Raw genomic sequence first — 13,263 nt, 5'->3', positions numbered from 1 at the left:
ACAAAAGAACGTTTGATTCTAAAGCAGATGAGACCAACAATTAGCTAAAACATCTCTTGCTAATTGCTATTCAAGCCCGTCATATGTTGTAATTTGCAATAAAAACCCATAAAACTTGTTATGATCAATTTTCTTATTATGATTGTCCAATTAGAATAAGAAATTAGCAATTGTAAGATATGTTGTTCCCTAATCCTTTTCGTAATCCCATTGTTGGTAATTTTTAATTAGCACTCTCAAAGTGTGTATTCTACTGTTAAAAGGTCTGACTTCAACATTGAAATACTTTCGACATTTTTTCCAAATTAAAGAAATATTGTAAACATTATATTTATATACCTCATATAAGAAAATATGAAACTTTAAGAAAATATGAAACTTTAAGAAAATATGAAACTTTAACGGAAGAAAAGGTCAAAAAGAGTACTTGTCAAGACAACAATTCGTTGAAAGTTCAATGATAGTAACTTTATAGTCCAGCAAATTCCAAAGTTCAATGGCACGCTTAAAGAACAAAGTTGCTTTTATGCTTGCTAACATGCTTCCATGTGATAAAAGCTTTTTTTTCTTCTAAACAAATTCTTTCCCATATAGGAGTAAAAGAAATTCAGAAAGGTCTTTATCACAAAATCCTGAAAATAACACGCACCCGGATTGATTGCCTAAATTCTTTGGCTATTGGCATTCTAAGCAGTTGTTAGAATATGTAACTTTCGCTCGAAAGAATATGAATATTACAATAGCAAATAGAATAATCTTGGTTTTTAGTAATGACAATAGTGTCTTAGCCAACTTGCCGCACCTCAGGTCCTCAGCTATTCCATCGGGTACCTGTATCTTCCACCAGTAAAAGTACCAAGTTACTCAATCTACCAAAGACTTAGACATAAGAAAATTCCAGTATATATATACTGGCTATTGGTCATATACATCAAAATGTAACTTCGTTTCAAATCATTCTAGATCATAATGTACAAGCACTCCACTTTTACCCAACTGTTTCTCTATTGGGGAATGCTGGAAAAGGACCTGCAGACATTGGAATCTGGTTAAGTACCGGATTGCCAAGTAGAACTTTTCAATTCAACTTTATTCTCTCATAAAACTTCTACTCATTTTATTTAAAACTTGTCATGGTTTTCTTTGTCATGTAGATTTCAAAGGATGACATTGGACAGTAAAAAGAGTTCTTGATTTTAATAGTTTATCACATGCTTTTCTTATATCTTAATGCAGAACTTTAAACTATTGAACCGAAATGAGAAGTCATGATTTACAAATTCAATCAGCTACATTTCAATCTCAAATTAATTGGAGAAGCTATACAACTTCTGTATCCAAACATTCAACGGATTGATCCTAATTAGATTGTTTTTTACTGTTACAATCAATTTATCGCAACCCTCTTTCTGGTCGTGCTCATTAAACAACTTCATGGGATATTAAGTGACAGATCATCGGATGCTTTAAGGATGAACTGAATAAACACTAAGCCATGAGAAACCATTTGATTCGCATACCAGTGGAATTGGGTCCTGGAAATCCAAATGGGCAATTGGTTTCTATTTTTTAGTATTCAGTTAGGAAACAAAATACAGCAAATTCTCTTTTCCACTCTAAAGACTGAAGTCTACGTCCAAACATTCATAATATATAATTAAGTAGAACAATTTTTCCAAAGCTATATGTAGGAGATTAGATATGTGTAACATAATTCAACTAACTTTTCTGTGTTTTCATTAACAATGAAACCAAGTTTACTCATATGAAGTAAAAGGTCATGCCACTAAATGATACTCCACAGAAGCAGAAAGTGTATAATTTTCCGTCTAACACATATAAAAATGCACAAAGAGCTTTGAGTTTCATAAACTAATCAACAAACAAAAAAGTGATATACAGTACCCGGGTTCTGAGAGGACTCCCCATGGAGCTTCTGAAATTACAGTCATACTATTATAACCACATGCTCCTTCAATCTGGATAATGTTCTTGATCCCTTTCATTAATTCTTTATGCCTTTCTACAAAGCTTATTGTTTCACATGTATGCACACAATTATGACCTTAGTTCTGCAAATCTCTGCCTAACAGCATTGGCAAGTTCCCACTCACCAATATTTGCCAGACCTTCAACAACCTTTTGCCTACACCTTATGTATGGTATGAAGCCTCTCTGGGTCATTTCTATCACAAATTTTCCAGCCAAAATAAATTGGCGGTTCTCTACGCACCCTTCAAGGACTAACTCGTAGCACTCGAACCCAACATGCACACCCTCATTTTGTAAAAGCTCAATTACTTCAATTGCTCTCCATATATCTTTGTTCGCCCGTATTGCTGCCAAAGCTTTCACCAAAGTTTCTTTTCTGGGGCTCAAGCCATATCTCACAACCATTTCATTCAATGTCTCTATGATAGCAGACGTCATTCTTAGCTCGGACAAGTTGTCAATTAAAGAACCATAACTTTCCAAATCCGGAATACAACCAGAACGGGCCATGCCCTTCAATACATTAACTGCTTCATCTATCTGATCGACCTTACAAAGCGATGAGATCAGGTAATTGCAAGTGCCACAATCAGGGGTATATCCAATATCCTGCATTTCCAACAATATGCTTGAAACAGAACGAGATTTACTCCGACATTCAAGCCATGCAGTGGAGAGGAGGAGGTGAGTTTGAGGTACCGGAAGGCAGCCAGAGCGAAGGGTACGCTGGAGAATGGCAAGAGCAAGTGGGAGAGGATTTGAACTTTGGAGGGTATAGGAAAGGAGAGAGGAATATGCAATTCGAGGTCGAGACCGAGGCCTGATTGGAGTAAAAGATTGTAAAATTTCACCAACAATTTGGACTTTTGTGTTTTCGCGGAAGGTAGATAAAAATAAAAAGGGATTCGGATTATGGACTTTAGAGGAATTTAGAACATCAGGAATCTGTTCATATCTTTTTGCTTCCACCACAACTTTAACGGATTCTTCAAGCATTCTTGCTGAAGAGATAAAAGAACGACAAAAAGGACGAACAGACAAGTGTAGCTTTGCAGCTGCCATCACCCAATCCGGGTTCTTCTTATCTTCTTTTCCCTCTCAAGTGTAAATAAAATTAGTCAAGCTACGTGTGAACTTGCCAAACACCAACAGTGTAAGCAAAACCTGCAAGGCTACTCTAAAGCAAAAGCTGCAAGGCTACTCTACAATCGAAACTAATACTGGAAGCTGTTTTTTCCAATTGGAATGAACAGCTTAGCCTGGCTCAGAATTAATGCTTGAATTAATCACACCTGCGGAAGGGGTAGAGCGTTATGAGTGATAATATTTTATGCAGCAGCCGGACACATGATATAGCAAAATGCATGAAGAGCAGAAAAATCTGATAATACTCATTGTGGAATAACATCGAGCAGGGAACAGGCATAAATGGGATGAAAAGAACTAGAAACCAAAAAAGAAAATTCCTGGGAAATATGCAAATACATTATTCCGAAATTGCAATTCACGAAACACAGTTCATAACACTCTATCTATAACATACAGGCAGAGAAAACTCTTTAAAAAAAATAGTTTTTCTGTCTCAAAAAATATTATTTTCGTTAGTCTGCCAATTAATATTTATTATATAAATTTACCTATAATTAAATTATAAATAATCTGATTGTGTAAATTATCAGTGCACAAAACTTATACTTTGTGTGTAACATATAATTTAACTTAGTGAGTATTCATATGGTTGACTTCAACGTGTTCATCGTTTCTATTTACCCATCATGGTTCAAGATGCGAAAACGCAACCTTTATCAATACATATATTAAACTTGTCTTTCTCTCATTAACCAACATTACAAACCCTGAATTAACGGGTCCATCCGCTCCATTTCAAGTATATTTCTTTTTCTTCTTATTACATTTTGCAGCTAGATCTTTGAAATAATTCCCCATTCACGTCGCTCCTGTATTGGGCAAAATACGGAGTATACAGTTGTATCAATACGGTTGAGACACGTGGCATAAGGGATAAGACATTAAATGAGCCCGCATTGTTACTACCGGTTGCGGAATCATGGTACCGGAGGAAGCGACAGGTCCGGTGTGGCACTACACGTTCTCCGGACCAGGGACGCAACGGTCGTCCGTTATAAGGCAGCTTAAACGTTACAGATTCAATATTATTACATTTTATTAGCCCTCTTCATTACCCATTATTGTCACTCATTAAAAGCTCATTGTGAGCAGGGGCGTGATACATGGAAAATGTGCCCCCTGCTCTAAGTATAAAAAAAGATAGTCATTCCATTGTAAAGGACACGAGATTCAAGCTAATATACTCAATTCTCACTATTATACTCTGTGCAATTTCTATTTTTAATTGCTTATTTATCAAGTTCCGGAGCCACGGCCTACCTTGGACAAAGGAACCTCAGCCCGGAATTAGCATCGGCAACTCAGGCTATTTCTTACTCTTCACTGTGTTTACGCATATTTACATTATTTCAATATCAATATCTTAGTCATACTGGTTGCTCTGATCCACGTGTCCTTGGCCACGTATATAAATTCAACTGAACCGTTTTACGGGTAAACAGACCCCTCACGTATGATTCTTAATTAGTTGGACCTTAAACCCTGGTCTAGTGCGAATTTACTATTTGACTTTTAATGTCCAATCCTCAAGGGTACTTCTTTCTGATTTTAATTCAAGGATCCTTCCCCAGCCCAATTAGATGAAATTGAAACCCTATTAATCTAACTCCCTATGTATCACATTACAAAGACACTAAATCAAGTTTAATCAGGAAAACGGTCTAAAACAGGAGCAACAAATTGATGAAACGTTTACTAAACTAACAAAATGAAATGAAGTAAGATGAACGCAGAGAAACTGGACCTTTATGAAAAATTTCTTAGAACTTTGATTGACAAGAACCTCTCAGCCAGCAGATAAGTACAGCAAACTTTAGACGATGTAAGGTTTGGTGTAAGGTGGCTGCCGCTGGTGGTGTTTTTGTGGTTGAGAGGATGATTTTGTGTGCGTATGGAGCTATTTGCGGTTGTCTAGAGGGTGGGCTTTTGCGAAACTGAAATGGTCTCGTTTTCAAATTGCAGATTCGTTATAATCTAATTAAAAAATGTTTTTTATAGTTTTTCTCTCTTTCGCAAAATAAAACTCATAATTCAGAAATGCGATTTTTTTGTTATTTAAATTATTTTTCCCAAATTAATCTTATGAAACCTGAAATAAAAGGCAAAATGCCAAAATTTGACCTAAAAAATTTTTAAATATTTAAACGACATGTGAGAGTGAGATGGTTCGAAGAGATGTGAAGAGATGTGCAGATGTCCTGGTAAGAACGTGCGAGATGTTGGTCATATTAGGCTTGAAGAGGGATAGAGGTAGGTCTAATAAGTATTGAAGTGAGGTGATTTGGTAGGATATGTTTTTTCGATATTTATACGTTGTTCCTTTACCTCGATTATCTTATTATGTTATTTCTCGAGACACGACCGAGTGTTTATCGAAAACACTCTCTCTATCTTTTAAGGTAGGAGTGTGGAGGTCGAGAATTAGAAATTACACGGGTAAGTAAGTAGTTGGACGTATGTTTTTTTTTATTTATTTATTTCAATAGACCCTTGTGTTCTTCCCGCCCTTCCCCCGATCCCCCCCCCCCCAACACCAACATAAAAAATAAAAAATAAAAAAAAAATTGGCATATTAAAATCTTAAAATTACCTTTTCAACTCGAGTATTGGTATTATTCTTGTTTTTTCTTATTTTAGATTTCTATTACTACATGTTGTTCCTTTAGCCTCGATTATCTTATTATGTTATTTAAAGTTTTAAATACTTATTAAACTACAATGCTACCGACTCTTTTTATCGTATCTTTGATTATTAAAAAATAAACAATGTCAAAAAAAAAAGTGGTTTATCGAATAAAATTTATATACACAATATAATAAAATTTTATATAAACTCTCTATCTTTAAGGTAAGAGTAAGGTTTATATTCAACTCTAATTAAAAAAAATTGTAAAAAAATTATGAGCTATTAAACAACATCCGAACCCCACTTATGAAATTACAAATTTATTTTGTTAAAAAAAAATTGTTGTCGATGTTGTAAAACAGTATAAAAATTAGATATTGACACTTCGTAAATCTAACTAGCTACCCCATATTTTGCCAAGAAGAAGAGTGGGGATTGTTTATTTATTTATTTATTTATATCTATATATAAGCACGATATAAAAAAAAAAAAAAAAATGGTTTTAAATCGTCCACCTCTAACTCATGGTAAAAAAATAAAATAAAATAAAATAAAAAGTGAATCCCATATTAAAAGATTAAGCAATATCCATATTCAAAAAAAAATAATCTCAAAATATTCATAGTAAACATATAAGTTAATAATGGTGATTAATTTTTCAAAAGTATATATATATATATATATATATATATATATATATATATATATATATATATATATATATATATATATATATATATATATATATATATATATATTTTGTAGTTCCACCCCATGAAAAAATATCTTACCTCACTCATTAAGATAATAATATAATCAAATTAATTGAATATTGTTACTTAAAATACTTATAAAATAAATTAATTACTTTTTCATTTTTTCCTTACTCTAATAAATGTGATATTTATTTGTAGCATCACTAATATAATAAAGTTTTAATATCCTAAAAATTAATCGTGTTTTGAACATAGAAGATGCGTATTACATTCACAAAAGGCATTTTCCAATGTCTTAAGTTTCTAATTATATACGGAGCACTATATATATATATATATATATATATATATATATATATATATATATATTATATATACATAAATATAATACATACTTATGATAGGTTAAGTAAAAAAAAAGGATAGAAATTTTATACCGCATCTATGCCCATGTTATATGACACAATATACATAATCACCATATGTATGAAAAGTTTAATAATGGACGTTTTTAATTTCTACTTTGTTTCTAGGGGAATGGTAGTTCAAATGACGTTTTTACCGTATTTAGAAGTAGTTAAAAATTCAATAAGTATTGAAATTCTTTTAAAAGGTATTAATAAATTTTCGTTCAAATTTAATTAACGCGTAGTATATATATATATATATATATATATATATATATATATTATCCTTTTTCTTAAATAAAGTCATATAAACTGAAACAAAGAATATAACATCATGGCACAAATTATTGAACCCGTGCTACCAAAATTTCTATCTTTAAATACAAGCTGACTTTCAAGAATATGTTGTAGAATATATCAATATTTTTAATCATAATTGCATAAAAATAAAATTATAAATATATATTTTTCAATGTCTTAAGTTTCTAATTATATACCGAGCACTTAATTTATTAGGCACGGGTTATAAAAAAAGGATATCTAGTTTTCATATTTATACTATATATAAGCATGGGTTCGAGGTGGTTTTGTCGTCCACCTCCAACTAATGTAAAAAAATAAAAAAATAAAAAAAAAAAAAAAAAAACGTAAACCCCATATTAAAAAATAACCAATATAAAAAAAAAAGAAAAAAAAAAACGTGAACCCCATATTAAAAAGTCAAGCAATATCCATGTAATTCTCAAAGTATCCCCCATTAAGTCAATAATGGTGATTAATTTTTCAAAAGTAGTTCTAATATATTATTATCAAGCTTCATTTTTTAAAAGTCACTATTGCAACTGATTACATTTTATAGTTCCACGGGTGATATCTTACCTCACCAACTGTAATTCTATAATCAAATTACTTGAATATTGTTACAACTGAAGAAAAAAAATGTGAACCCCATATTTTAAAAAATCAAGCAATATAAAAATAAAAAATAAAAAAAGTGGACTCCATATTAAAAAATCAAGCAATATCCATGTAATTCTCAAAGTATCCCCCATTAAGTCAATAACGATGATTGATTTTTCAAAAATAGTTCTGAATATATTATTATCAGGCTTCATTTTTTAAAAGCTACTATTACAATTGATTACATTTTGTAGTTCTACGGGTGATATCCTACCTCACCAACTGTAATTCTATAATCAAATTAATCGAATATTGTTACAATTGATAAAATAAATTACTCTTGATATTTATCAGAGATCGTTTAATATCCTAAAAAGAAACTAAGATGGGTATTATATTCACAAAAGGCATTTTCCAATGTCTTAAGTTTCTAATTATATGCGGAGCACCATAATAGCAAGAATAATTTATTAGTACATACTTATGATAGGTTAAGTAAAAAAAAAGAAGATAGAAATCTTATAGCACATCTATGCCCATGTTATATGACACAATATACATAATCACCATATGTATAAAAAGTTTCACATTTTAGCCTAGGGAAATGGTAGTGCAAATGATGTTTCCGTATTTAGAAATAGTTAAAAATTCAATAAGTTTTGAAATTCCGGTTCAAATTTGATTAACGCATAGTTTAAAAAGTGTCTATTAGCCTTTTTCTTAAATAAAGTCATATAAACTGAAACAAAAAAATAACATCATGGCACAAATTATTGAACCCGTGCTCCCAAAATTTCTATCTTTACATACGTGATTTTCAAGAAATATTGTAGAATATATCAATTCTTTTTATAATTGCATAAAAATAAAATTATAAATATATGTTGAATAAAATTATAAATATATGTTGGGCCCGTGCTGGCACGGGCTCTGGTCATGAGTTGGGGGTGATTTTGTCGTCCACCTCCAACTCATGTTACAAAAAAAAAAAAAAAAAAAAAAAAAAAAAGATCCACCACCCCCAAACTCATGTAAAAAAAATGTGGACCTCATATTAAAAAAAATCAAACAATGTCAAAAAAAAAAATTGGACCCCATATTAAAAAAAAAAAAGCAATGTCAAAAAAAAAAAAAAACGTGCACCCCATATTAAAAAATCAAACAATATTCATGTAATTTCCAAAGTATCCCCATTAAGTCAATAATGGTAGATTCATCACACACGCGTATCAACCCATTAATGGGAGCAAATGAAATTATTGTATAGCAAAAAAATGAACCCCATATTATTAATTTTCTTCAAAAGATTAAGTAGCCAAACCATACAATTTCCTTTATTTTCTTATATTAGCGTGAGATCTAATCTAGATATTTAACTCCATTGTACTTGCTATTCCGCCATGTTATTTATTTGTTATGTTTACTAAAATAAATATACTTAAAATATTTATATTTTAAAATAAGATAGAATTTAATTACTTTTTCATTTTTATTCTTACTCTAATAAATGTGAAAAGAGATTAATGTCGTAAAAGAAAAAAATAATATTAAATGGAGATCAAATAATAAATAAGGTAAATTAGTCAAATTATAATTCTAATTAACGTTTCCTTAAAAAAACGTGCAAAAGACAACATGACAGGTAAAATGAGCTAAACCAAGAATATTCACCAAAAATAAAAAACAATAGTTCTTCGTTTAAATAGAAAATCAAATTTCTACTTTGTTTCGTTTTAATATGTAAAATTAATTTAATAATTTGAATTAGAATTATCCAAATCAAAATTTGATAAAAAATAATAAAGTATTTTTTAGGTCCAATCTACATACATTAACAATAGGATATTTTACACCTTTAAATTAATCGAATTAAAATTCAAAATATCAAGTGATACTTAAATATTGCTATTATTTTATCTCAAAGAGCTATTTTCTTTTAAACAAGTCTTCTCTTTTAAAAAGTATTAATAAATTTTTGCAAATTTTGTATTCGAAGCAAACACTAATATAATAAAGTTTTGGATACAGAGCACAAACTACAATGTTATATTAATCGTGTTTTGAATACAGTGTATATATATATATATATAATCTCTTGATATGCTAAATATGACAAGTAAAAGTAAAAAACTTTAATTACTGAATCGCTTCCCAACAATCTGTTCCGGGTTCTTTTAGATCTGATTCTAAATTCTATTTTAGGAAGAATCCAACATAGTTTTATACCCATGCTGCCAAGAGATAGAGTCAAAATTGAATTAAGTCCTTATGATTCAACGAAAGGGTGTATAATTTTTCGACTCCACAACAATGATTTGAAGAATTAGTTTTTCAACTTCACCATTATTTTCTTGATATGCGTAATACAGTGGAGAAGTAAAAGTGAACGGAGGGAGTATTTATCTACTTTTCGTTCCTTTAACCATCTTTTCCTCTCCTTTTAACTCTGTCTTTCCAAATGCCTTGAAGAATACAAGATTGCTATAAACATGAAAATATTTCAAGACACAAAATTGACAATTCCTTCAAGTTCTGAATTTCTGATACAATTTTTTTTTTCTACTTTTTCCCGAGTGTAACACCGGAAAAAAAAAATCCCCAAGTATGGGCAACATGAATTAGTAATAACTAGTTTAGGAAGATAAAATACAGAAATGGAAGAAAAATTAACAAACTTAATAAAAAGATTCATCGTCTCAATAGGATGCCGTAAGAAATGGCCCCAAGTGCCAAGATGTACAGTAGTTGCAGTCTTGGAAATGAAGATGCTCTGTAACTTTCAGCTAAGTTTATTTCTCTGCCCCCAGCTGCAAAATTCAACATAAACACACTATTATTCTAGAGGAAGAATTCTGAATCATGGTTTGTCAAATACATTGCTGCTTAAAGTATTTCTGACAAAAAAATATTTTTGAAAATAAGCAACAACAATACAGTATGATCCCACAAGTGGGTCTGAAGAGGGTAGAGGTATGCAAACCTTACCCCAACCTTGAGAAGGCAGAGAGGCTTTTTTCGGAAGACTTTCGGCTCAAAGACAGGTGAAAAAGGAAGGCAGTAATAGCAGCAACAAGCATAAACAACATCAAGATAAATTTTTGAAAATAAGCAAATTTTAAGAGTGTGGCCAAACATGAAAGTATGTCTCTTTACTTACCACAATCTCTGGTAGAATTATTAGTGACTGAGCAAATGCATTGTGCCATCTCAGTCTCCACATCAAATCCACAAGTTCCACCAGACTTAATACACCGTTCACATCCTGTATCCGGCACACTAAAAGACAACTTCATCCCATAAAGCCAATCCAATGGTCCAACACCCGACAATTTATCCGTATTATAAACACTCGTATAATGCGTGCAATCCAATATATCCATACTCATATACTTCACCGTTTCGTAACCCGTGAAACAACAACCTGGCGTACTATTCGACAACATATGAAACAACTTAAACGAAGTGCAAGAACTATAAAGCTCGTCACAAGAATGTCCTGAGAAATTAAAACATTGTGACTTGTAATGGTTAAGTACTGGCGAATCGATTGAGCAGTTGAGGAGGATGAATATTGTGTCGGGTGAAGGAGGTATTATAGCTGACTGAATTTCGGACATTTTGAACTCGTGGTGAGGTTGTAGGATTGAACAAGTGGACATTGCAGGATCGAATATTATCATGGTCTTTTTTTCGTAGTCTATTGATTGGACTTTGTAGTTTCCTGATGGTGTAAGGTAGAATAAATCAGTGGCGGAGCAATTTAGCATGTGGCGATACTGTGGCGCGCCACAACCATCGTCAATGCTAAACGGGTAGTTTATAGGAATGTTGTTACAGTAATTGCGACATGTTGAGTGAATTTGTGGGGATTGTGATAATAGTAGCAGAATGAGGTATATTGTTAGATGATTGAATGTGAGAAAGAGTGATTTTTGGTTAGCCATTGATAAGGTGAAACCGTGAAAGAAGGGACTTTTGTGAAAAGGTTTTAGATATTGAAGAATTAACGTGCTACAAGAGGTAACTTTTTCACACGTAGATATCAAGATTTGCAGAAAGCAAATGGTGAGCAGCTGTCCCCAATTTTCTCTATGAACAGTTGCTTTTTTGACCGTTGCGCGCCGTTTCACACTTTCACTGGCTTTTTATGGGCTCCACACTGGAAAAAAATCCAAGTATTCGATGATCAAGCAAAGAAGAATTCCTTTTTCTTCTTTAAAGAAAGGAATAAAGGATAACCCCATTAAATTTCGTTTCTACATTCATTTTCCTGATTTCCGTTTGGCCAAATTGCTGACCATAGATCATATATCGTTGGAGTGTTTTAACAGTTTTTTTAAAGGGGAGATAGGGGAACTAAATGGCACAATTTTTAACCATTAAGGATGAAGGTAAATGTATTTTTTGGAGGTAACGCATATGACAATAGCAAAAGGGCCAAAGCAATTAGATACAGCGATTGAAAGAAAATGAGGCAATCAAAAGCAGCAGTAGTTTATGATAATAATGTCTCACAAAGAGACATCATGTAGGAGCTCAAAGTCAAAGGAGGAGTCAGAATGTCAGATAATATACACAAATCTACTTACATTTACAGAAATCATACTATATAGTCCATGATATTGGTGTCACCACCTTTATACACTAAACTCGGCAACTCGCGTTATGTCCAAGATCTGAAAAAGGATTGAATCACATTTTAATCTAATATACGCACTCTTAGCTGGTTAAATATACTTCAGTAATTACGTACCACGAGAACCAGAGTTTTAGTCCTTCCGTTCACTTTTATTTGTCCACAATAAATTTTCAGACACCCCAATAATAAATAAAGTGCATATTTTACCATGATATCTATATTGAATTTATAAAATGATTTGGAATGAGTACTTTATGCTAAGGCTAAAATAGAAAATACAAATTTTTTTCTTAATATGCGAAAATGGACAAGTAAAAGTAAAAATTTATTTTTGAAATAGTGAACAAGTAAAAGCGAGCAAAGAGGAGCCTTGAGTCACTCACTATAAGGAATTCGGAAATCCAATAAGATATTCTAGAGTGATGTACCCCTTTAAGTGAGAAATTACCTTTTCAACAAATGCCCTTTTCCAGGCAACCGTTCTCTTGCTAAATTTCAGTGCTCTGAGACATGTCTTCCTCCAGTTTGAAACTACCTTACAACCAATTGATTGATATAATTCTAATTCATTTCCTTCTGCATATTCAAGAAACAAAAAGAATTCACTTGTGTTCTTACATATGTGGTAGCTTTCTACCATACAGTAACTTAACCTCCATCTTGGATAAAGATCCAGTCAAGGTTGGTCATGTAATGTTCAATGGCCCTATAGATTAATGACATGTGTACCATTGAAAAATACATGATGGAGATCCATTTTAACTCAAAGGATTATTAAAATAATTAAAAATAGTAAAATACACTAACGGTTGGCGTGTACACCCACGTTTCTTA

General features: G+C 31.8%; 2 protein-coding genes across 2 annotated transcripts; both read right to left on the bottom strand.

Annotated features, from left to right (window-relative positions):
- Positions 1–1,845: 1,845 nt before the first annotated feature.
- Positions 1,846–5,089, bottom strand: LOC132064193 (pentatricopeptide repeat-containing protein At1g06270). Its single transcript, XM_059457099.1, has 2 exons — positions 4,886–5,089; positions 1,846–3,284 (listed from the first exon to the last, which is right to left on the bottom strand). Exon 2 carries the CDS (start codon positions 3,052–3,054, stop codon positions 2,059–2,061), a length of 996 nt encoding a protein of 331 aa, XP_059313082.1. The 5' UTR covers positions 3,055–3,284; positions 4,886–5,089; the 3' UTR covers positions 1,846–2,058.
- A 5,203-nt stretch (positions 5,090–10,292) lies between these two features.
- Positions 10,293–11,918, bottom strand: LOC132064192 (uncharacterized). The gene is made up of 2 exons (XM_059457098.1): positions 10,948–11,918; positions 10,293–10,597 (listed from the first exon to the last, which is right to left on the bottom strand). Exons 1-2 carry the CDS (start codon positions 11,732–11,734, stop codon positions 10,479–10,481), a joined length of 906 nt encoding a protein of 301 aa, XP_059313081.1. The 5' UTR covers positions 11,735–11,918; the 3' UTR covers positions 10,293–10,478.
- Positions 11,919–13,263: the final 1,345 nt, after the last annotated feature.

The sequence above is a fragment of the Lycium ferocissimum genome, chromosome 7 (assembly GCF_029784015.1).
Source record: "Lycium ferocissimum isolate CSIRO_LF1 chromosome 7, AGI_CSIRO_Lferr_CH_V1, whole genome shotgun sequence".
Classification (NCBI taxonomy): domain Eukaryota; kingdom Viridiplantae; phylum Streptophyta; class Magnoliopsida; order Solanales; family Solanaceae; genus Lycium; species Lycium ferocissimum.
Note: the sequence above shows the minus strand (reverse complement) of the source record. Positions and strands in the feature narration are given on the sequence as shown.